At 36.3% G+C, this 25,000-nt stretch overlaps 5 protein-coding genes across 5 annotated transcripts in view; 3 read left to right on the forward strand and 2 right to left on the reverse strand.

Moving 5' to 3' along the window:
- The window catches only part of LOC122243229 (uncharacterized), a 6,410-nt gene extending 1,650 nt beyond the window's left edge, over positions 1-4,760 (forward strand). Inside the window, exons 5-10 of the mRNA XM_086537417.1 lie at positions 1-12; positions 374-517; positions 627-730; positions 1,161-1,347; positions 1,492-3,524; positions 3,717-4,760. The exon at positions 1-12 is cut by the window's left edge and continues 157 nt beyond it. Of these exons, the coding sequence (XP_086393543.1) occupies positions 1-12; positions 374-517; positions 627-730; positions 1,161-1,347; positions 1,492-3,524; positions 3,717-3,866 (2,630 nt within the window). The 3' untranslated portion in view covers positions 3,867-4,760. The remainder of the gene's footprint in view (positions 13-373; positions 518-626; positions 731-1,160; positions 1,348-1,491; positions 3,525-3,716) is intronic.
- A 2,310-nt stretch (positions 4,761-7,070) lies between these two features.
- Positions 7,071-10,265, forward strand: Nubp2 (NUBP iron-sulfur cluster assembly factor 2). The gene is made up of 6 exons (XM_043023698.2): positions 7,071-7,627; positions 8,407-8,611; positions 8,816-8,928; positions 9,060-9,168; positions 9,357-9,510; positions 9,724-10,265. The coding sequence occupies exons 1-6, from the start codon at positions 7,612-7,614 to the stop codon at positions 9,946-9,948; spliced, it is 822 nt and encodes a 273-aa protein (XP_042879632.1). The 5' UTR covers positions 7,071-7,611; the 3' UTR covers positions 9,949-10,265.
- Positions 10,266-10,565: 300 nt separating this feature from the next.
- LOC122258022 (uncharacterized) lies at positions 10,566-15,069 on the reverse strand. The gene is made up of 5 exons (XM_043023696.2): positions 14,796-15,069; positions 13,795-13,863; positions 12,202-12,309; positions 11,784-11,950; positions 10,566-11,686 (listed from the first exon to the last, which is right to left on the reverse strand). The coding sequence occupies exons 1-5, from the start codon at positions 15,027-15,029 to the stop codon at positions 10,903-10,905; spliced, it is 1,362 nt and encodes a 453-aa protein (XP_042879630.1). The 5' UTR covers positions 15,030-15,069; the 3' UTR covers positions 10,566-10,902.
- A 490-nt stretch (positions 15,070-15,559) lies between these two features.
- Positions 15,560-21,124, forward strand: IscU (Iron-sulfur cluster assembly enzyme). Its single transcript, XM_043023700.2, has 4 exons — positions 15,560-15,719; positions 18,614-18,838; positions 19,394-19,472; positions 20,283-21,124. Exons 1-4 carry the CDS (start codon positions 15,630-15,632, stop codon positions 20,369-20,371), a joined length of 483 nt encoding a protein of 160 aa, XP_042879634.1. The 5' UTR covers positions 15,560-15,629; the 3' UTR covers positions 20,372-21,124.
- An 86-nt stretch (positions 21,125-21,210) lies between these two features.
- Positions 21,211-25,000, reverse strand: part of LOC122258024 (uncharacterized) — a 5,033-nt gene continuing 1,243 nt past the window's right edge. Inside the window, exons 3-11 of the mRNA XM_043023699.2 lie at positions 24,735-24,839; positions 24,475-24,618; positions 23,761-23,889; positions 22,897-23,045; positions 22,658-22,762; positions 22,322-22,565; positions 22,043-22,168; positions 21,704-21,883; positions 21,211-21,530 (exon numbers count right to left, since the gene is read on the reverse strand). Of these exons, the coding sequence (XP_042879633.2) occupies positions 21,315-21,530; positions 21,704-21,883; positions 22,043-22,168; positions 22,322-22,565; positions 22,658-22,762; positions 22,897-23,045; positions 23,761-23,889; positions 24,475-24,618; positions 24,735-24,839 (1,398 nt within the window). The 3' untranslated portion in view covers positions 21,211-21,314. The remainder of the gene's footprint in view (positions 21,531-21,703; positions 21,884-22,042; positions 22,169-22,321; positions 22,566-22,657; positions 22,763-22,896; positions 23,046-23,760; positions 23,890-24,474; positions 24,619-24,734; positions 24,840-25,000) is intronic.

Raw genomic sequence — 25,000 nt, forward strand, 5'->3', positions numbered from 1 at the left:
GTGCATGGGCAGGTAAATAAAAGAAATATGTCAGCTGGATTATCGGAAGATGTGCAAAATTCTCTTTGTATATTTAACTTTTTTTATTTTTTCATGATCTTTTAAAAGCTTCCACTAAACAGTTTTCTGACATATTCATATAATTTTATTCTTGTGCTTTTGGTAATGGCTTTTTACTCTCTCTTATTATCTCAACTTGAACTTGCTTCTAAGCAACTACAGGCTATAACACTTGCATATCATTCTGCAAAGCTTTCTAAATTCTGTTTTGATATTTCTTTCTGACATAATTAAAGTGAGGAAGTTCTGATTATGGTTACGAAAAAAAAAAAAAAAAACGGAAATGATAATTTTGAACAATTATTATTCTCAGGTGAAATGCTGGACCATTTTTGTAATGAGAACCCAACAACATGGGATCAGGAAGTGAACAGATACCTCTTCCAATTCCGAACCACGACAGCGTCATTTGGTGGAGTCACACCTTTCAATGTCATGTTTGCGCGGAACCCTACAGGTTTGTATGGCAGCTAAACAAAAACTCAATTGAATTAAAGGAATGAGTTTCATTGTATAGGGAGATGTAAAATCCTATTCCCTTTTTCAATGGCTTAAATTTTCTGCAGGTTATGTTAGTGAAGAAGAGAAGGAAAACATCAATATTCTGGAGGAGGAGAAGGCACTAGAGGTTCCTGCCAAAAGAAGAAGACTGCAGAGTTCTACACTTCAGGTATAGGATAAGATGTAATACTATTTTATGATTCAGATATGGTGTTCATAATATTCAAACAACTTATAAGTAAGTATAAGGCAAAGTATTGACGTGAAGAAAAAAAAGTTTCTGTTTTAAACGTGTTTAGTAAACTATTGAAATATCAGTGTGGGAATGCATTGTAACACAGTCTTTGGTTTTTATCTATGTACACAGAATTTCAGTTTATTTGAATGATGTATTTCTTTACAGCTGGTACTCTCATTCAGAAGCTGTGTGTTCTTAATTTTAATATAACATTTAATATGAATAATGAAAGCACCTTATTCAGTATAAGTTTAATTATTTACCAAATAATCATCTCTGTTGTTTTAATCAGATTGGCCTAGATTTGTAGAGCTATCTTGTTGAAATAACATATTATTTTATATTTGGCTTCATCCAACAGTGTCGTCATTGCCATGAAACCTTCACCAGTAAGATCAGCTTCCGCATTCATCAGCGAAAGCACACTGAGGAAGCTCGGAGAAGAGGTACTTTAGATGGTGAAGAGCCTCTGAGACCTGTTTTGCAGGAAAAGAAACCACAGCCGCGGAAAATTCTTACAAGGAAAAGGAGAAGACCCTTTGGGAGAGGTAAGGAAAATAGGGGATATTATACTTACAATTTATTAAGCCATTATTATTTGTCTTTGGTTTCTTGCTTATCATGAACTTTTGGACTTGTGATGTTGTTATAGGTTGATATAGAGATATTTATTGCAGTATTTTTTTTTCCAGGTCCAGAAAGACTTTTAACGCTAGCCTCCTCTGATTGGTCTGACCAACAGAAGGACAGTGTACCCCACGATGAAAACAGACAGCAGCTCACACGTAATACAGTAGTCGCTGTCAAAGCACTCCTTAATGCAACAAAAGAAGAGAGAAGTAAAAGAGGAAAATACATCAAATACACACCAGAGTTACGGGATGAAATAGCTCAGTATGCGCTTACACATGGAAATCACGAAGCTACTGTGTATTGGTCGCATAGACTTGGTGGTACAGTGAGTGAAAGTACAATCAGGAACTTCATTAAAACCTATAAAAGCTATACTCCAGAAGTGAAAGAAGAAATAGGAAAATTTGCTTTTCAGTATGGTGTAGAAGGGGCATCAAGACATTTTTCTGAGAAATTAGGTCATGAAGTTAGAAAAGGCATTGTGAGAAAATTTAAAAAGAATTATCTAAAGAAATTTCCAGAGATGGATGACATTAGTAGTGATCTTCAGGTTGGTACCAGTGGAAGAAGAGTGAATTTAACTGGAACATCTGCAAGGCAAAAGAGATCATTTTCTCTTCAAATGAAGGACGAAATTGGGAGATATGCAACCCAATTTGGTATCACTGCTGCAATACAACATTATTCTGAAAAACTTCAGTTCCCAGTGAAAGAGTCCACAGTGCGAAAATTTAAAAAACAGTTCATAGACCGGGGCAATGTTGGTAATGCTGTTGGCGGTGGGAATGCTGGGGAAAATACTGGTGTTGTTGGTAGTGGCACTGTTTTGACAGATCAGCAAGCAGCAGCTCCTCAGACTATTGATGTCTTACACCCATCGCTTTCCGTACTCAATGCACCGGCTGTGTCAGGGACAGTAAATGTAAGCACAGCCAATAATTTTGTATACCAGCATCCCTATCACCTTAATATGACCCCAGGGCCACAAACAAACACAGTACTTCCAATGAATCATAATTCTTTAGCATTCCATCAAGGCAGTGTAATCAACCAGGGTATGACTGCTTCCCTTTCATATCAACAACCAGGAACTGCACCAGCATCCTCCGTAATTATGAACCAGAGTTTCACTCATCAAGCTCCAACGGGCTTCCAGCAAGGTTATGTAGGTGGCTTTGCCCAGGGTGGAGGAACTGGTGGCTCAGTAACTCATGGAGGACAGATAGCGCCCCTGGCTGTAACACATACTAGTGTAGCTGCAACCAGCATGGCACATTCTCCATTACCACTTACCATGAGTGGGGCTCCAGCCACACATCTGTCTCAACTAGCTCATCACACAGTGGGTCCTCCCATTAGCCAGGCCCATCTAACCCAGGCACCTGCAGTGCCACACACAGTAACTAATGGAGGTCAGCATCCCACACATCACCAGCTCATAACAACCTCATTCCATCAGCCTCTTAGTGGGTCACTCAACTTTGAAGGAACTCTTCATGCACAAACACAAGCGAGTCTAAACAACGAACCCATAAGCCTCATGAAAGAAACACATGACCAGGGTGCAGGAGTCAGCTTAGGAGGTCAAGGAGATGATAGCCTTCATGGATCTGCTGCTGCTGCTGAAGCTGCTGCCACTCAGCAAAGCTTAGCTCACATGGGTGAACAAGCAGCGCCATCAGATGCTCCAGATTCAATCTTGGGCTTGGAGACAGAGGATGAATATAGTGATCCACCCACTCCAAAGAAGAAGAAATCAAGGAGTAGCATCAAGATAAAAAAGGAAGTCATTGGGTTAAGTAAAAGAGGAAACTATGCTTCCTACAGTCCAGAACTTCGTGCAGAAATTGGAAGATATGCTGTAGAACATGGCAATTTGGCAGCAGTTCAGCATTTTAAAGAAAAATTAGGGTTTGAGATACCCGAGAGTACTGTTAGGGGTCTCAAGGACAAGTATTTAATTAAACGAGTTAGAGGAAAAAAGGAAGTCATTTCAATAGGCTTTGCACAGAGAGGAAGACCAATGAGATTAGGAAAGTATGATGAAATTGTCCAAGACTGCATTCGAGAGTTGGTCAAAGATGGAGAAAAGGTAATTAAATTCATCTCATTTATTTGTTATATTGGTAAACCTGAACTTTACCATGGTGAGCTTTTCCATTATACATAGATATACTGATTGAGATATATTAGATATATAGATATGAAAATATACAAATTACCCATAATTAGAATATGTAATATGTTGAAAAATAACTTTCTCTTTTTTTTTATATCTCTCCAGGTATCATCATTCCTTGCAATTGCCACTGCCAAACAAGTGCTTATGCAGTATGATCCCAACTTATTAGAAGAGAATGGAGGACCTGTCAAGTTGAATCCTACATGGGCTAAAAGTTTCCTGAAGCGCATTGGACTGCACCAACTAGCTTAAGATCGACCTCTTCTTAATTGTGTAAAATAAGTGCAGTAGTTTTTATAAAAGGTGTTGCTGAATAAAAAAAGTTAATTGACATGTGGGTTACCACATCATAGCCTTTCCTTCAGGATGCAAACATTTAGGATTATGGAAAATGAAGCTGACAGAGACTACCTCTTGCTACTACCTCTTCTATCAAGTGCACAAGATTGGTTGTAAAAAAATTATATATATCAAACATATTTTGCATTCCCTATGTTTTACTTTCATACATAATTTTAAGAAATCTCAGGAGCTGCTAATTAGAACCTTATCTCAGTTTGGGAAAAGCCACAGTATGTGGATGTATTACGGGTTAATGAAGATATGTTGTTATCATTCTATGTTAAATGATCTGATAATTTTATAATCTTCATTTGGCTGCTATTAGTGGATCAACAATCAGAAATCATGATGTAACTCAGCATTGTTTTAAATGCAGTGAATGATAAAGAATTGGATATTGTCATTTCCTTCAGACCATGGTCTTGCAATGCACTCTGTTCTTGAGAAGACTCGGATGTGTATTTGGCAAATTGATAAAATCCATTGTTTGGTACTGTACAAGACCATGGTCATTTTTATTTTTCATATAGGAAATAGTGACTTAGTGATGTTTTGAACACTAAATAGAAAATTGTATTTTAATTATAGTTTTTATGATTGTATTTTAATCATACTTTATATTGCATCACATCACATCTTGGCATGTGTAACTTTATATTATATCATTAATATGGTTGCAATGAGCAGCTGCTGCTCAAGTGATATGTTGGTTCGTTTGTAAATTAAAGATTACTCAATAAGTTTAATGAAACTAAAGAAGGTGAAGTTTGACTGAACCTTGGAATAAAAAATGCCTAAGCCCTACATAAGCAGTTTGTAATAATCATCCATTCCATAATTGTTCAAGGCATTTTCACGATTATGACGTACGTGTTTTTATAATTTAGTTTCAGGGTTCATGTGTGACATCTTATTACCCTTTATATTATAATCTGAAGGGGAAGAGAAAGAAAATAGGTCTTCTGCTGTTCTTAATCCAGGTTTGGGAGTGAAGAGAAAGGGTTTGAGGATGAATAGGCTCAGTGGAGAGATCATAAACACGACAATGATTGAAACAGGTGGGTGTCTTACCAATGGGAGAGGAAATGTAGAATTACAGAGCAGGATTATTGTTTTGTTTACTCCCATTACAGGTAATGTTGATAGATAATGTCAATAGGGTTAGTATGATTAAGGTAAATAATAATGATTGCAATTATAAAAAGACTCAGATATAATTGAAATAATAATAATACAGCAATCTAGAATCGATATTGTGAACCCTCTGATATCTCCAGTTACCGACGATAATGTGATAGGTTAATGAAGCATCATTTTAAATAGCACAATAGAAAGACAAACAAATATGATAGTATCGCAAATTATCAATAATGATGAGAATATGTAGTTATAATTTCAATGATGACAAAAATCTAATTGATATTAATTATAAGCAGTATGAATGTATACAAAGGTCGCCACCCAAACTTTATTTTAGGATATAAAATTAAATAAAACCGTCGGCTTTCAAACTAATGATAATATGGTTCGGCAACGTCAGTGTTTAATACAACTGGGATTAGGTCAGGAGTTGGGCCGACAACCGCCTTTGCCCGTAGATCTACCGTATATAATGATTAATCATTGTTCCCTTGACCCCATCCACTATTGCAATTGCTATCTCGTTGCTCTTGCTTTCGTCCTGTATTTCAATAATTCTCCTACTTCACCTGAAACCTTATTCTTCACTGACTGCTAGTTCCTTTTAGTGTATGTTGTGCCTGGTGCATGATAAGAGACATTAAACTATGCGGTTAGCCAACCGTTGGATTATCCTCTGGCTGACGTCGGCCAGACCAGCAGAGTGGACGTCCAACCGCCGGTGGCAGCTGACGTCCTGACAATGTCATGACTGACAACGTCGGCAACTGACATGCTAACGGCTGACGTCTAATCGACGTCAGCAAACCGTCGGCCCCATCGTTTGGTTGACGATGGTTCTGATTGGCTCAGAACTTGGGTCTTTTTTAAACGTTCTTGTTTTGTGGACATCAAATCTAAAGAAGTGTGACCGACGCTGTGTAGACAGACAAAAAGTTGTTTAAATATATATAGTCAACCAGAGGCAAGAAAATAAAACACTGTGGGACTAGTGATAACTACCATTTTCAAGTATAGTTTCGATTAAGTTAATATAACACAGGACACTAGGGTATGGCAAAAATCAATAAAACAAATTTTAATTCATAGGCTTCACACTGAATGCTTGAGATCCGGCCGCAGCATTTCGACCGGTTACCCAGAATATGTTCCTAAAACGGGATTTTTTTTTAAATTACTGCCTAAGCACCATTGTCATAACTTTTGTTTATAACATTTTTGTGTTCTCTATTAATTTTTGACAAGCATATTTGTACGCAGGGTTAACGGAAACTATTTTGTGCGGCGGGAACAGCTTTTCAATTATAATAATAATACTGATGATAACGATAATAATATGATAAAAATGATAGTAGTATCGATAAGGACAATAATGATAGTAATTATGATGACAATATATGATATGATAATGAGTAATAGATAACGATGGTAATGATGATAAGAAAGATAATAATGATAATAGCAAGGATAATTGTAATATAATGGTAATGAAAATGATGATAGTAGTAGTGATAACAATAACAGTAATGATAATCTTTTTCGGGTGTCTTGTTATCAAATGCCGTAGAAGGATCATGGTGCACTGTCCCTCCATCTTCTATCTCTTGCGATCTCGCCCAGCTGTTTTCCATCTATGACATCCAATTTCTTCGTCATCCAATCTAACATTTTCGACCTTTGTCTTCCTTTTGCTCTTTTTCCCAGACATTTCAGCTTCCATGATATTTCTTTATATCCCTCCAAAATTATTATCTTTGTTACGTGACTCATAAGACTAAATTGTTCTGTGTTTTGCGATCTATTGTTCCAGGATTTTTTGGTAGAGCAATAAAGCTAGACTTGAGGAATGATAATAGTGATAGCAATAATCATCAATATTATGATATATAATAGCAATACTAATGATCATGATAATAATAATAATAATGATAATGATGCTATAATGACGATAATAATGATATGATAATAACGATGATAATAATACCAAAAACAACAGTAACAACGACAATGATAAAAAAAAAATGATACAGATAAAAAGATAAGATAATAATAATAATGTTAGTAATAATCATAGGGATGATAATGATAGTAAGAAGAAAGTGATAATGACTATTGCTGTTATTAACATCATTATTGCAATGAAACTAAATTAAAAAAAAAAAAAAGTTAAAATAATAATCGTAATCACGAATCTACTAAACAATCATGAATATGATCTAAAGCTAAGACACAGCATCACGAGTACAACAATACCAATGGAAAAGTATCATCATAGAAAGGGATGCACATATAGAAAAAAAATAAAATAAAATAAAATAAAATAGTGTCTGGCACCTCGTTCTTGGAAGTTTGTTTACAGAATCCGACATCGAGCTGAGATAGGAGGCGGGTCGAGGGTGTCATGCTGAGAGGACACTTTTGCGAGTAGTTTAAGGGGTTTAAACTAAGAAATAAGAAAGAAGAAGACACTTTTGCTCCGTGATTGAAAATTGATATAAGTTGAGACTAAGATAGAATGGCGGCAGTGACAGGTATGGTATTTGTGATTATGAATAGATAAATAGGATTGATACGACGACTCGCTGAATTTAATTGTAATGTACTTGTTAGTTTGGTTCTAGGCTGTTGAAACGATAAATTCTTGAGGAGACATAAGCAATAGTTCGTTTTTAAATCAAGTCAGGGTATTTCTGAAGGACGCTGGACACCAATATGGGTGGTAGTACCAAGCTACAACGTTTGACATGTGGGGCAAGAGGATGCCTGGACAGGTTGTTTAGGAACTTGCTCTCTCTCTCTTTGTGAATCTATCTCTTCCTCTGTTCGAAATGCATTGATGAAGTGAAAGATTATAAAATGCAAGCCTTTCTTCGCTAGTACTTAAATTTACTGTTTATCATAGTTGCTAATGGCCATTTAATCCTGATGATTAATCTCAAGATATTTTTTACATGAAATGTATATTTGACATTTTACAGAATTACCCTTTGTACTTAATCTCTCAATCTACTCATGTTAGTCTCACTAGAGAAGATCAAGTGTCTATTTATCTTTCAAATTGTGCAGTCTGGTAATACAGACAATGGGCCTCACTTCCAGAGGATGATACTGCTCATCTGGTTGTCTTCTCCAGTGACAACCCTGGATTGTCTTGATTTGTGGCTTGGCCAAATTAATGAATCTAACCATGTTCTCATCCAGGAATTAAAGTCATTTGTTGATTGACTTTGATTGAAGTGTTGATTGAAGAAATTATACTATTCTTGAAAATAATACAAAGCCTGCCTTCTTATTAAGTTTGAATTTCCAGAACCGGTGTTACAAGGAGTTGGGAAAACAATCCTAGTTCTATCAGGGAAAGGTGGAGTTGGAAAGAGCACAGCCACCGTTCAGTTGGCAGCCACACTTCGGGCAAAAGGGCATAGAGTTGGTATTTTAGATGTCGACCTCTGTGGCCCGTCGATACCACGGATGGTTGGGGTTGAAGACAAGGATGTTTTAACTACACCAGAAGGGCAAGTGCAGCTTCTTTTCTGATATGTAGATGTAGTTTGTGAAATGTTTTTATCTTCTAAAGTATTATTAAAAAAAAAATCTCATAACACTATTTCTTGCAATAGTGTTTTGTTTATTAATATGTTCACTACTTTACCTAACAGTATATTTTTGATAATGGTTAGATCTGACTCTTCTCTTTTTTTTTTTTTTTCCATAAATAGCAAATGGATTCCAGTTTATGCTGATGAAGAAAAGAGATTAAGCATTATTTCTATTGCATTTTTCCTTGACTCAAAAACTGATGCTGTCATTTGGAGAGGACCAAAGAAAAATGGTGAGAAAGTAAATGTTATTGTTTATTGATTATATAATATCCTTTAAAAACTAGAAGAATGAGATCTGACATGAAGACATAGTCTGACAAGCATAAGTTGTGTAGTAATTTGTAATTTATTTGAATGGCAGCAATGATCAAGCAACTGTTAACAAGTGTAGCTTGGGATGTAGACTACCTTATAGTGGACACTCCCCCTGGCACTTCAGATGAGCATATATCTGTCATGGAAAATATAAAGTAAGTTGTTTTTTCTCATTTTTGATAATTATTCTAATGTAATTTGTCTATGAGAATTTATTTTTCTTATAGGAAAAATTATACAACACATTAAGCACTTCTAAACTGGTATGTAGATGGTGTATTTAAATTTTGCTTGCTGCAAGAGAGGTAAAAAATAGGGAATTCTAAGATCATTCTTCTTTCAGGACTGCTCCAGTCATGGGTGCTGTTCTTGTTACAACCCCTCAGATGGTAGCAGTGGATGATGTTAATAGAGAATTGACATTCTGCAAGCGAACAGGAATAAATGTGCTCGGAATAATTGAGAACATGTCTGGATTTGTGTGTCCCAATTGCTCAGTAAGTATCATTTTGAGCAGTTTCTACTCCTCTTGCATTTTATTTTTTTATAGCCAATTTGCATTTTATTTCCATACATTAGTTTTTCTTCTGTATATATATTTTATGATTCCTTCTGTAATTTTAATTATTCATTCATTTGTATCATAAAATTCAAATGATTAATTTTGCACATAGATTACAATTTTCCTTAATAAAAATGCAATCACACAGGAATGCAGCAACATCCTGGCAACAGGAGGTGGAGAACAACTTGCAACGAAGGCTAAAGTGTCCTTTTTAGGCCGAGTGCCCGTTGATCCAAATCTTGTCAGATGTACAGAGGAAGGCAGAAACTTTTTGGATATGTTTGCCAGCTCTCCAGTGAGTGAGGTTTACCGCAACATAATTTCCGCACTTGTAGGTGAGAGCCAAGAGGAAATGGAAGTGGAAAATTAAATGGGTTCTTCGTTAACTGTAAGATTCAACTAATTTTCAAGTCAGGTAATTTTCTTTATATGTATAAAAAGGAGACTAAGTAATGAACAATGAAATGTTATAATAAAAAATTAAAAAAATATTTGCATATGGATATTTACCTATTCAAGGTAGTTAAACCTAGCAGAGAATGGTATTATTTTGGTTGTGAAGATTGAGTTCAGCTGCTGGCCTTGCATTCTTTCAAATATATTATAACAAGCTTAATTTATTTGTTTTACTGTTTATTGTAGGGTTAGCACTTCTATATTAAAAGATGAATGAAAAAAAAAAAAAAAGAATTAGTCAAATGAACCTACATACAGAAAATAATGTCATACTGGGAGAGGAACACAAGAGGAAGGAGTATGAATTTCTTACGCAATTGATCTTTTTTATATTTTTTTCCTGAATACAAAACTAGCTTTGATCATAATAAATTATCTCTCTCATAATTTAACTTCAGATTACTAGCTGCAGCCCTGATCACTTAAAGAAATGCTGATGTACACTTTTAGAAAGTCCCCATATAAATTACATCTGTACAAGGAAACTACTTTCACAAAAGGTTTTAAGGATGTTAATCATACTCAGATGGGTACAAGTATCTTTGTGCAGCTTTATAAAATGTATTACAATGCATTTGTCGTACATACATTAAAAAATATACATGACAAATTAAAACATATTTATTTATCTATGCAAATATTGCACAAGTATACCTAAGTGACTAAAATATTTTAATGTTGAGAATTTAATTTTTAAATTCTACAATTTTAGAACTAAAATATCCAAATGGATACACTTCAATATAAACATTGATGTCTGTTGAAAACATGCAATTTAATTATGGAAAGTTTCAAGCATAATCTTTTTTCCATAATTAGTCATTAAATTTCCTTCCCCCTAAAATTGTTTAATGAATTCTACTCTTAATTATCTGAAACATATATCTTTAAATCCCTTGATGGAATGATCAACTTGGTACCACATAAAAGCTGATTCTTCCGATGAAGACATGTCATTCCAGGCATCAGAAATGTTAAAGTTACTCATACAGGAAGCTAGCAGTCTACTTGGTGATGAAGTAGACATAGCTTGAGCACTTGTAATATGGGAGGGTACAGTGGGAGTTTCTATTATGGGTTCTGGGCCTTTTAGAATATCCCTTGGTGTCATTAGTCCTTGTAGTCCAGGTCTGTTAGAAACAGACTTGGAGTCTTCCATATCTACATTATCACAGAAGTTATTAATTGAAGGGAAACTCTTGAATGGAATGGTATTCTCAACAGAATCTGGTGTGACTCCTAGATCTTGCGAATGGCTTTGGTTTGTCACGTCATTTGCGAAAGAGTAACGCTTAGACACATTGTTCATGCCAAAAACCAGAGACCTTTTGGTTGAATGTTTTCTATTCGACTTGAGAGCACATTGAGAGACCAGCTTTCCTATACTTGGTGTGAGCTCCATAGGAGATCCTAAAGGAGATTTGTGAGTTACGGCTATCTCAACTTTCCGTGTGCGCTGGCTTGGGGAAAATTGACAGCGAGGAATGAGATCACAAGAATCACAATGGGTCTGAGTGCTCCCTTCTGTACTGGAGACGTTCACTGAGGATGTAGATGGTGGCTTATCAAACTTCTGCAGCATCACCCAAAGCTTCTGGACGCTACAAGGACGACTTACCACTCGGACTAAATCCTCGTTGGTAACAAAAGCTCTGAAAAAAAAAGCCAAATCATGTTAGTATAACAATATTAACATTAAAAAGACATAACACCAAATATATTCTGACAAGTAAAAATAGTATTTATTACCTGAAGAATTGCAGGAGAACATGTCGGTCATTTCCTGCATCAGAACCTCCTATTGCATAATCATGTGGGAAATTAATGGTGAAAGATTCTTTACTTGTTACTACAGAACTTCCTATGACAAAACTGATGGCAATTACGTTTCCTTCTTCTATTTCAGTCCGTACTTTCTGAAACATGAATTTGTACCAGAAACAGTTAGAATCTTTTATTAAACAAAATGCAGAATTCTAATGAAAAAGAAGACTAAAAAGAATACTATTAACTAAAATAGAATCTAGTGCATTGAATGGATAAGTATATAAATAGGACAAGTTTATAACCACAACATCTTAAGATGCCCAGCCAAGGGCGAACATCTCAAGACATGGCCTGTATCGGAAAGGTTATATGTACACATTACTGAGTAAAATGAACTCACCTGCATGACTGCATTATATTGGTATATAAGTTTTTTCACTTTTTCTAACCATCGCAACCTCTTTCTCTTCTGTTTCAATTTCATCCTTTCTTGTTTTGACTGATGAATCTAGAAAAAAAAAGTTACAACTCCTTCTGAATTTGACAAAAATGGAATAATCTTGTAAAAATGTTCTCAATAGTGTTAATTCATCTAATGCTGTCACTGATAATATTGACTGCAAAGTTTAAGGAAAATGTAGGCACGTTGCCTTGCCAGACATGTTATTATACAGTCAAAATTGATTGATTATTAAGAATTATCAGCCGTGTCAACAGCTACTTCATTAGTGCCTTATGTACGCATGCACCCACACCCACATGCATGCACACACGAATCCACGCATACATATATAACAACAGGAATTGATTGGGCGACATGAATGTAGTATTTCTGCAGACCTTCCTGCAATATATACAAATCTGCACTATTTAAGTCACACTCACTGAGAAGTGGGACCATAACAGTATGTTTGGGTCAGGAAGAGGAGGGGCTACAAGAGCAATGAATTATGGGTATGTTATGGTGGGTGAGGCAGGAGGAAACTAGCTTGACAGTACTAAATTTATTACTAGAAACTAGATAAGTCTCAGGCCCGTAGTAAAGAACCTGTGGGGTGTGGGGCGTCGGGAAAATGTGACGGGTGTCGGGTGTAGGGCGTAGGATAAAATGTGACGGATAAATAAAATAAAATAGGTTAAATAAAATAAAATAGGATAAATAAAATAAAATAGAAAATGTGACGGGTGTCGGGTGTAGGGCGTAGGATAAAATGTCCTACGCCCTACACCTGACACCCGTCACATTTTACCGACGCCCCACACCCCACAGGTTCTTTACTACGGGCCTCATACAGAGTGACCGAGAAAAAAACTGGGGAAAACAGCCCACTAGTTTTTGAAAGTTTGTGCAAGATGATGCCATGATTGTGGCAAGCAGGAATCTGTCAAAAAAAAAAAAAAAATTGCTTGCAATAATGTATTCAATAGTACTAACAATTTGAAAAGTATAGAAATAAGAAAAAAAGAAGATTACAACCTTCATCCTTTTTGGTATTCATTCATTAAGTTTCTGCCGCTTCTGATTTTGCCTGATCACAGAAACTGGAGATGACAGCAGCAAGGCTGTGCTAAGTAACATTGCAATTCAAATAAAATTGTTCTAGACATTTGAATAGCATATATTTGCCTTGCAAAAACTAAATGATAATAATATGCTCTCACAGTGAAAATAAAAGAGGGAAGGAAATGTACTCAAGGATGTCCAGTACAGAGAAACAGATAATCTTGTATGGAAAGTAGCAAGGTCCTATATAATGCTGGGTAGACAAGGTCTTATCCAAACATGACAACTTTACAGTCTGAAATATAGTTATTTAATAATGATAACAGCTTAGATCACATACACCAGATTAATAGAGATATGTTATGTTGTTGTTGTAAGATTGTTATACAAAAGACAAAAAAGAAATTATAATTTTCTAATTCTCGCATCAGCTAAATTGACACTACAATAAGTCACATAACATTTCAGAGGCAAAACACTCTGACTCACCTTGAAAGTGTCTTCTTCATATGGTGACTGACTTGTGGTTGCGTCCTTATGATGATCTGAACATTCCATCTACAATGGTAAAAATAAACAAGAATATTAGGGTTATCCAGGATGCAAGTTTTTCTTTTCAACTCACAACTTGACAGTAAATTTACTTTCTAATGTGGAATAGTCAGTCCTGAGCTACCCAACATTATAGCTGACATGCCAGTAATTGCTTGAATTACTACCAGTAAGCACCCTACACCCTAACCCTACCCCAAGAGTAAAGGGTATGGGTAGGGATGACGAAGGTTTGGATATTGCCCTAATGGGGTTAGGTTTATCTAAGCCCTAGGATGCTTTCTGGGATCAAGCAGAATAATTTCTGTTGGGCTAGCTGTTCAAATGATACCCTGGAACAAAATTAGCATATAACACATTCACATATTCATTATTGCACATAAGAATTAAAGAAAAAAATCAATCATCTGGTCATTTCTAACTGATCAAAATTTCCAGTATGCAAAATGTGGCAACTGTATACCATAGATTACTTTTCGAATATTTCTTTGTGCTGCAGGATGGTCTATATACAACGCTTGGTTGAAAAGGGCATGTCCTATAGATTAAGGTATGGTATGTTGTGTTGTAAAGATAAATATAACAGCAACTGAATACAATAAAGTGTTTTTGACATTAGCAATATTCTAAAGACAACTAACAGAACAAAGCCTTGTTAGACGTTCCAACTAATTCAAGAATTTTGAACAAGTGCACACTTGATTACCATTGCACACTATGCACTTCATTCTTATTTTCGTGCACTCCCGAGGTCTTGGCGAATGGTGACGTCTTTGCATACTGGTTGATCATTATTACTTGCATTTGGCACTTTAAAACAATGACAGTTACATAATTCTACATATTCTATTCCCCCTGCTCTTCCATTAATGTTCTTCTTATGCAATATAATTAAAACTCTATCTATACTATCTCCTAAACGCTGACTATACACTAACCTCCTCCGAATTCAGTTCTTCAGTATCATTCTTTTCTTTCTCAACAATCGACGCTTCCCGCAGTAGTATGTCGTACTGAACAGGAATCTGATGTCGCTGATATAATAAATACTTCAACATGTCTTCAAAGACTCTGCAGCATGTCGAGGAAGTCAAAGTTCTATCGAGATTCACGCTTATTTTGACAATTCCTTGGTCTCGACGACCTTGTCTTGGTTTGAACGCTCCCTCCATCTTGTTTACGTAAATCAGCTGATGTGAGCGGATCCGAACGTATGAACTTTTATTTGCCTGTTTTAGTTATGGTAAATAATAGTAAAATTATCATAAGTAGGGTCATCCTTTTTTTATTGTATACAGGTTACTTTATGTCGTTGTTAATATTTTTGTTATTTTTATGTAATGTGCAACTTGTCGAATGTCATTTCTCCAGTCACGATGATTTAGAAATTAAATATTTATACATTGCATGATGTTAAACATCTGATTCCAGAGACGTATAAAATATATAAACAGTTAATTTTGATTATATAACATGAAATGATTACACACCAGAAAAAAAAGTTATGAAATAACATTAAAATCCTCTTAAATCAAGGTAGTATAACTAATTCCCCTACAACTCATTGAATACACAAAAGTTACTCGCAAAAAAAAAAAAAAAACGAAAATCCACCTAAGAAAGTACATCCATACCAAGTATACTTAAAAAAACAACTTACATATTCCTGAAATATGTAAGGGTCCCTGAGCTACGACGTTCGAATCCTCGCACGACGACTTGAGTTCCTTCATTCGAGAAGCAGCGGCTCACCAGCGTCACACGAAATAATCATGGCTCTTTTCCGCAGTTTGTCCCGATCCCTTCCCTTGCTGACGGGGAGGTCTCTCAGCGTCACATCGTCGGCCAAATATCACGAGAAGGTAGAGGAATTAGTGTTGGTTTTGGCGAGAAGAGATGGGAAAATAACTCAGGGGCCAAAATAATGTAGGTCTACGAGGTATCTGTAGAGCGGGGTTACTGTGACGTAATTTGTCGAAAATTGAATTAATTACGGAGGCTTTGATTGATGGAAGTTAGTTTGTTTCTGGGTTTAATGTGCTAGTAGGATACTCATTAAATGTGGCGACGAAAACAAGAAATACCAAAAGTATAGATATTTTCAGGGCGTTTTGATATCAGCCAGAAATTGAATGATCATTATTTTCAGAGATATATTTACAGCTTTGAAAGAGTTTGACAGATTTTTTACCTGAGGCTGATTGACAAACCTATTCTCACTTTCATTGCCTCGAATGGAAATTGTCCAATATTTAGCCCATCAGCAAGGGGGCTCTAGATACTTGGGTAAATTAGTTACGAGTTAACAAAAAAACAGCACGACACAATATTTTTTACACGATTTATGTTCTGTTTTGTACAGTTTGTACCGCCCCCCCCCTCTCCTCCCCCATCACGTCTGTTGTTTCCGATACCCCCCCCCCCCCTCCCCCCTCCCTCCCTCCCGACACCGTCGCGTAATCGATACCTAACCCATAAACCAAAGGAACCTAACCGAGATACGAATCAAAACCTACCAACTAAACCTTACCTAACCTAACCTACACCCCCCACTTTTTAAGGCCACGCCAGGCAAGGGCCCCCCCCTGCCCCCGCCCCACCCGACCTCATAACCGACGCGATTTAAACTTCCCGCTAGCAAGGACTCCTACCACAGAACACCTTGACCCCCCCCCCCCCTGCCCAAGGGGGGCTTCGCCCCCCCCTCACCCCCCCCTTATTTACCAGCAGGGGCAGATTCACTTCAATGACCGATTTAGATGCCATGCTACCTATGTTACTTCAGTTCTTACTAATTTTCTTTGTGTAAGCTTCCGGGTTGTAAAAGGCGTAAGGGCCACAGGACCACAGCAATCAGACAGTAATTCACGTGACCACAGCACCGTTGTCACGTAATAAAAAAAGTGATATGAAAACCCCCTCTTTAAAACCTACCTGACTGTACTTCCAACTTCACAACGATGCACACATCGAAACTGATTTGAAACGCCAGCTCTCTGGAAAAGACAGCCGTTTGTCTGTGATTGTCCGTATTGGATCGTTTTAGAGTATTTGTTTTTCTATATTTCCCCTAGTGGTGCTATTATATACAATATTTGCCATCTTTTTTGTATTGTTTTTTTTGATTTTTGGGTCAATGCGGCGCATCATATTTTATTTTATTGTTCAGTTATGTTTTTGGTTAAGACGGTGGAATCATCTCTCCCTAATAATCGTTTTAAATTTTTTTCAAATATATATCTCGTATTTTTTTTCGTCCAGAGAAGAAAAGAGCTTTTATGGGTTACGTCATAATTAAAGCTACGTCATGTCCAAAGGTTTGTTTTTTCGCTACGTGTGGTTGCGTCTTTATCCAACAATACCGATACTTGTGGCAATTAAATGTGCAACAAGATTGTATTGCAAACTATGATGTATAGGACTATTTGTACTTGATTTGAAGTCTTCTTACCCTTGTAGTTTTCATGTTATTCCTTATGTCATCTCCATCTTTTTGGAGCAATGGTCTGTAGCTTATGTTGTTGTACTGCCAAGACCTATTCTACCGACGAATTTTCTTTTTTGCCTTATGTTGCCTAACCTTATGTCAGTTTTGGATATTACGCAATCTGCTACCTCAAGATACTTCAGGGCATATTTCGTATGCAAAATCTCAACCCAGTTACCTATCTAACTTTGCCTAGTTTTGAAGTTAGCCCTATTCAAAGGGGACTTGCCTTCCCCCCCAGACCCCCCTAATCACGGCAATTTGTGCAACATACTTTGTGCAAAATACCTCAATAACCACCTTCCTTGCCCTGAAATTTTAACATGGTTGTGATTACATATTTATGGCTACTGATGAGCTGCTGACTGGAAACTCTCAGTGAATTACCTGCATATGCTGTTATGTTCTCTCAATAGATGGTGCAATATTCGCCATTGTTTACAATGGGGAATATTGAGTGGTCCCTATGGAGTGGTCACATCATTATTAGTCCTAGCTTCCTATCCTGAGGCATATATGAGTCTCGGTTGCTGTCATCATGTAGCACTGTGAGGGTTATTCATGGTCGTGGCATCATCTATAGAACTAAGTACGTATCACTAATTAATTATCACAAAGTGCCCTGAATAGGAAGGTCCAGAGGAGGGCGTAGCCCCCTCTTATCTAAGGCTGACTTCAAAACTAGGGAAAGTGAGGTGGGTAATTGGGTTAAGATTTTGCATATGAAATATGCCTGGAATTCATATTTTACCCTGCAATTTCCCTGATCTACTTCATGCCTTCCCCTACTATTGGGACCCAGATTGTGGGGTTCAGATGTGGAAGCGCGCATTATATGTACTGTAGATGAATAGTAGAGGTTGAGAGGCATCCATCGATACCACTTTTGTGGTATTTAGAAGTGTGTGTGTGTGTGTGTGTGTGTGTGTGTGTGTGTGTGTGTGTGTGTGTGTGTGTGTGTGTGTGTGTGTGTGTGTGTGTGTGTGTGTGTGGGTGGGTGTGTGGGTGGGTGTGTGGGTGTGGGTGCGTGTGTGCGCGCTTGAGGTCCATTGTGGGTTCAAGCCATAAATATCTGTATAACACAGGAAATAATTTTTTTTACAATTTTAGAATCATTTTCATCATCATAATGTTTTTTTTTTTTTACAGAGGGGGAAGAAAAATATTTCAGTCTCATGATGATTTATAGGAATTTACAAAATCTTTGACTTTGTGATAATGAAGTTGGAAATATATTGACATGATATTAACATGCCCTTGTGCTTGTAGGTCATCGACCATTATGAAAATCCCCGCAACGTTGGATCCCTTGACAAGAATGATACCACTGTGGGCACAGGTCTTGTAGGAGCCCCTGCCTGTGGGGATGTAATGAAGCTGCAGGTGAAGGTGGACGAGAACGGCAAGATTATTGATGCAAAATTCAAGACGTTTGGGTGTGGATCAGCTATTGCGTCATCATCGCTGGCAACAGAATGGGTAAAAGGAAAAACGGTAAGTGGAAATTAGAATACTTGTGTTTTGCTTTTGGATATTAACAATTTTAGAATTCTTTTTTTCTTTATTTACCATTATTTTTATCATTATAGGTCTTCTTAATTCTTTTAAAATGCTACATAGAGGTGTATAAATATATGTGTTTTAAGAAGCAAAGACTAATAAGAAAGTACTTAATGGGTTGTACAATTAATGCAGTGTTCATTCCTACCAGAGACTTGTAGTTATTGAATAGGAAATGTGAAACATTATTAGAAGAATCTCTGTAGTTTTCTGACTACTTGGCTTATTGTCAAGTATGTAGATGTGGTATCTCAATCTCAGCTTCTTTTTCATGATGAGGTGATCTTTTCATTATACTTTTCTAACATAGAATATATGCATCTATGATGATCTATCTATATTCTGTAATAAAAAAACCCAATGAAGTAGTACCTCCTCATTGTAATAAAATCAAATCACTATTATGAAAAAAAATTACATCCTTTATTAGGTTGTAATACTTTGCACCCAGTAATTATTTATGACCTGGACTTTTGTATTTATTTTCAGATGGATGAAGCCCTTAAGATTAAAAATGTTGACATTGCAAAAGAGCTGAAACTTCCTCCTGTTAAGTTACATTGTTCTAGTAAGTAAAGCTTGGTATTCTTATTTTAAAGGTACTTTTTACGGTAGGTCCTATGACTGCAATTACTAATGGAGTGCATTGAGTATTTTTCTTTCTTTCTCCCATATCCTTATCCTTCCTTTTCTTACCCAAACATACCCCCCCCCCCCCTCTCTCTCTCTCTCTCTCTCTCTCTCTCTCTCTCTCTCTCTCTCTCTCTCTCTCTCTCTCTCTCTCTCTCTCTCTCTCTTCTCTCTCTCTCTCTCTCTCTCCTCTCTCCTCTCTCTCTCTCTCTCTCTCTCTCTCTCTCTCTCTCTCTCTCTCTCTTCCTCTCTCTTCTCTCTCTATCTCTATCTCTATCTCTCTCTTCTCTTCTCTCTCTTCTCTCTCTCTCTCTCCCTTCCCTTCCCTTCCTTCCTTCCCTTCCTTTCCTTCTTCCCTCCCCTTCCCTTCCCTCTTTCCCTTCCCTTCCCTTCCCTTCCCTTCCCTTCCCTTCCCTTCCCTCCTTCCTTCCCTTCCTTCCCTTCCCTTCCCTTCCCTTCCCTTCCCTTCCCTTCCCTTCCCTTCCCTTCCCTTCCCCTCCCCTCCCCTCCCCTCCCCTCCCCTCCCCACTAAAATGGTTTTCATATTACTATATGCCATGTGGAGGAAAAGTGACTATGCATACATACTTTTATAAGCTTTATCAGTTTTATCATGGCCACTTATCTGGAAACTTATGTTACTAGGTCAAGAAAAGATAAGATATGTAGGTCATGTGCACAATGAATGAATGATAAGGATGTGATTATGAATATTTCTCATTAATTGCTTATAATTTTTCTTCTTTAGTGCTTGCCGAGGATGCCATAAAAGCTGCTCTTAGCGACTACAAGATTAAGCAGTCGTCAAAAGAGAAGGTTGCCAAGGAAAACGTGTAATAAAAATCATACCGACAAACGTGAGGTGTCTAACGAGGAAGTGTTGAGCTTGATTTGCGTAAACTTTGTTCTGTCGATTGATAATTTTCTGAATGTTGTTCTTTCTGACATTATGTCATCCTCTCATCTTTTTGAAATTTTTTTTAATTCATTTGATAAATATCTCTTATTTTTCTTCTTTCCTCTCTGCATTCTTCTTCACAAGATGCACTTTTCATGTGCCTGATTAAATAGAAGTTGACATTGGTATTTGCCTTCTAAATGTTAAGCAAAATTTAATTGGGAAAGGGTTGGAGGGGGGAGGGGGGGACAGGGGTAGTAGACCACTGATTCTGTAATTGTTAGAATTTTTGTTCTGTGCTTTGGCAAGAAAATTAAATCAGTACCTACTGATACTATTAATTGTTATTATGTGTTTATTTACTTTGTATCATTATTTTTAATAAGGGAGAAGGTAATACTCAGCTTTATATGAGCTATTATAATTTTCAGGGATATTCTTATTTTTCTTTTGAACTCTTAGTTTTTTATTGTTGTGGTAATGCGCCATCCTCTTATAGAAAAATTATCTGTGAATGAGAAATAAATCATGTTTTTTTGTATATTATTGTAACATGGCCTCATAACCTACCTAATTACAATAAGGTTACAGATGCTCTAATCAGATATTTTTTACTCATGGAATGTGAAAGGTTCATGCTTTGAACTTTACTGTGTATATAATGTAGCAAAAATAAAATATATCAAGGAAAACATTGTATATTATTATCATGATTTGTGATCAATAAATTCTGGATGTCATGCATATTGGAAAGACAAGGACTAAAAGAAACCACAAAGAAAAGAAATCAATATATTTGTTTTTTACTTTGTTCATGCAAGAAAGTATAGAAACATGAAGGATTCTTTTGGTATAAATGCCTTTGGTGAGCCAGGTTTATTTTCAGGTTATAACTAAATTATCTCCAATATGTGATGGTGATAACTGCACATAAGATAACATGGTGTCAGGTCTAGCTGTCATGACCGTGGTGAGGTAGTGCCTCTTCTCTTCCCCACCAAGGATGCCGAACTCTGCCACAAATTCCTCCATGCCTACGTTGTGCCAGCCCTCGTCATCCATCTCGCTGTTGTATTCCATCTGCATGTTCTCCAATACCTGTGGGAAGTGGGTGAGGAGTTAGACAAAGTAGGTGAAAATTAGTATTGGATAGTGAAGTCGTCTAATTCTTATTACTAAAATATACAATTAATATATTCTCTGCATATTTTGTACTGTATCCTACTAATAGTGAAACCACATAGTCTCTCTTCAAGGTGTTTCAAAATTACCATTTCATTTTCGTGCATCAGTGCTATATTGTGCAAGATGCAAGTAGCCTTCAGTAACTTCATGTTGGTTGCAACATGTCTTTCCATTTGTTGCATCCTTTTGAATCTTGATTTGAAGACTGTCATGGCATTTGTAGTTAATTTGCTGGCTTCGTGGTGATTCTCGTTAAACAAAGCTTCCTATATAAGAAAGGGCAATTATAAGACTCAGTGAAATTTGCTGTACTAAAAGAATGGAATGAAAGATGTTAAAATAAACAAATTTGCCAAATTGTGAACTGATTTTTACAAAGATATTTTTTTTAACACATTTTGAAGAAGAAAATAAGAATGAATTACCTGGTAAGAGAGGACATCTTTTACATGTGGTGTCATAATAGCAGGGGCTAAAGGATATGTGGCTGGGGCTACTATGTGTGTCTCTGCACTTGAAAGACTTTGGAGGTGTGTCCAGGCTTGCGATTCCTTGAATATGTAAAGAAAGGGGAAGTAAAAATGAGAGAAGGAAAGGGATTAAGCAGTTTCTATAATGCATATCTTCATTTTCAAAAGCATAAAAAGATTATCATCTAAAAACTTGTCATAATATATTATTTAAAGAAATAAGATTTAGCCTACCTGAAACACTTGAACTCTGGTTCCGGTGGCTGGCGAATCCAAGTGGATATCACGGAAGAGCAGTCTATGGTCCACGACGAACTGTAAGACAAAGGCACATTTGCAGCTTGTTCCCTCTTTTACATAGGTATACTCTTGTTTGTCTGCTCCTGATGGTGTTTTCATGTGAATCAATGCAGCATCCATGGCTCCAAATGCACCAGGAAACCCACAGTTGTGTTTGATCACTTCTGCAATTCTGATTCTGTTGAAAATAGTTCGGGTTACTCATCTGTGGGATTATAAACTTTGTGCCATAAGATGACTGACAAAACTGCAAGCTGAAAAATTACTTACCTTTCTTCTAAACTTGGCAAGCTTAAATATTTATCTGACTGCTTCAGCAAGAAGTCGGCAAACTTGACAGTGATGTCTATAAAGGCTGCAGATTTGATTTTGAACCTGGAGAGTCAAAACAATGATCATTCTTTGTAAAATAAGGTGGAATGTTACCTTTTACTTGAGAATTCTCAATTTAATACAATTAAATCTAAAAGCACAATAAACTCAAGACATTGTGAAGCAAACTGTCCCACCTTGAACATACTGAAGCCAAGCTCTCTGTAGATCCTAGATAATACAATACTGCTAGTACATGCTGGCTATAAAGCTCAAAATTCTCCACCTGCACTTCATCCTCCATTAAATTTTCTTTTGCTTCTTTCTGCCACTCATCGACTAGAAACTGGAAAAAAGAAAAAAAAAAAAAAAGATTTTTTTTTAACCAAAAATTAACCCACTCACGACGGGGGCATTCCAGCCTTGAATGTCACAATGCCGGGGCTTTCGAGCGCTTAGGCCTAAATCAATTAAATGGCTGGCTCAATATTATGCCGCCCGGCCACTGGGCTTTTGAATGAGCGGTACAGAAGTGTACCACCCGTCCAGAGAGGGTTAAGATAACATTCAGTCATTGTAAGCAGAACAATTTCCAATTCCAACTGACTCTGGGAATATACACTGTACATCCTGTTTTTAATTTTTTAATAAAAAAAAATGCAAATAGCTCTACAAGTGCAAAATCACTAAGGAGTCAATTACTAAACTTACCTGACCTCACTTTCATATTCGATTCCTTGAATTTTCAGGAAATTTATTTTCATTTTTATTACCAATACCATTATTTACATTGGTATTATTATTGTTAAAAGGGGGTAATAAGGTAATAATTATATATTTTTTTCATAAAGATTCAATAATTTACTTCAGGTAAATAAGTACATATAGAGCCAACTAATTGTAAAAAATAAGTAGATATATAAAAATAAAGCAAAATCATAGTATTCACTGTATGTAAACATGTTCTTCTGGTAACAGTGAGTATAAAACTAAAACAAAAACAAAAAAACATTACTTCCATTAAAATCACAAAAAAAAAAAAAAAGGAAGAAGTGACTTACCTGATACACAGGTCTTGTAACTCTAAATGTGTGGAGGAAGTCCGTCTCATTCAACTCGACATCTAAGGTGGGCAGAATTTCCACTTTCGTGTTTTGGATCTCTCGGGGTTTCCTTGGTCTTTTATTGTCCTGAGGAGAATTGTTCATTATTGGTGTATTTCATAACAAACGTCTGTAGGTCTAATGCTCCTACGAAATGACAAATTCATAGGAAATTTTCATAATGATGTATTTTTGAAATCAGCTTCTGAACTATTTTAGAACACCATAGCTTCAAATACGGATTAATGATTCATACAACCCCTAAAATTTGATCAGGTAATTCTCTTGACATGTGTGAATTTTACCAATGTTTGTCAATAACATATTTATTTCAGTAAAATACCATGTTTCCAAGTATTATACTGAACAAAATACCTGCCTAATCATAAACTTCTCTTCCTAATACAGCAGTAATTCTCATGTGTATCTGTGATTTAATGCTCATCACTTCTTTGTAAAAATGTTCAGAGTTCTGGAGGATAGTGACACATTTGAGCTAGTTATTATTTCTGACATATTTCAACAGAAAATAACAAAAGGGAAGGGGGAAGTGATTGAGTGAGGGAATGAGCGAATGAATGGTAGAGGAAGGGAGAGAGAAGGAGACAGGGAAGACTGAAAGAAAGAAAGAGGGAATGAAAGTGAGAGAAATTTAGTGAGGGAGATACCCACAGTTCCTTTCTCATGGTTGCAGTGATCTGTTTCTTCGGGAAGCTGTATATAAATTCTGCGTTCTCCCTCTGCACGACTTTCTTTGAGTGCCAGACGAAGAAGAAGGGCCTTTAGTTTCTTTGCATGAGCTGTATTCTTCTCAGCCTGTCAAGGGCATAAATTCTAATGTTAAAAACATATGTATGAAAACATATTTTCAATAATACACACCCACACCCACAAGCACACATGCACACAAAAGTTATGCTATTTTTAGTTACCTTAAAAGATGGAAATTTTATGACATCTTTTAATATAATTTTAGCTGGACAATTGACCTTTTTTGAGATTGGGTGACGACGATCTTTAATTTTCAGTAATTCAACCTGTAAGAGAAACAATCATATTAAAATTGTATCATAATACTACTTAAATATCACATCCTTTCTTTCAGTTTTAGCATTTCTAATAGTGTAAGATATCTGGTGAAAACTAAATAAGTTATTTGGAAATAAAACTTGAAATCATTAAGGTCATAAAAATTGAC

The sequence above is a fragment of the Penaeus japonicus genome, unplaced genomic scaffold (assembly GCF_977035675.1).
Source record: "Penaeus japonicus unplaced genomic scaffold, GWHDUDI00000001_assembly GWHDUDI00000005, whole genome shotgun sequence".
NCBI lineage: Eukaryota > Metazoa > Arthropoda > Malacostraca > Decapoda > Penaeidae > Penaeus > Penaeus japonicus.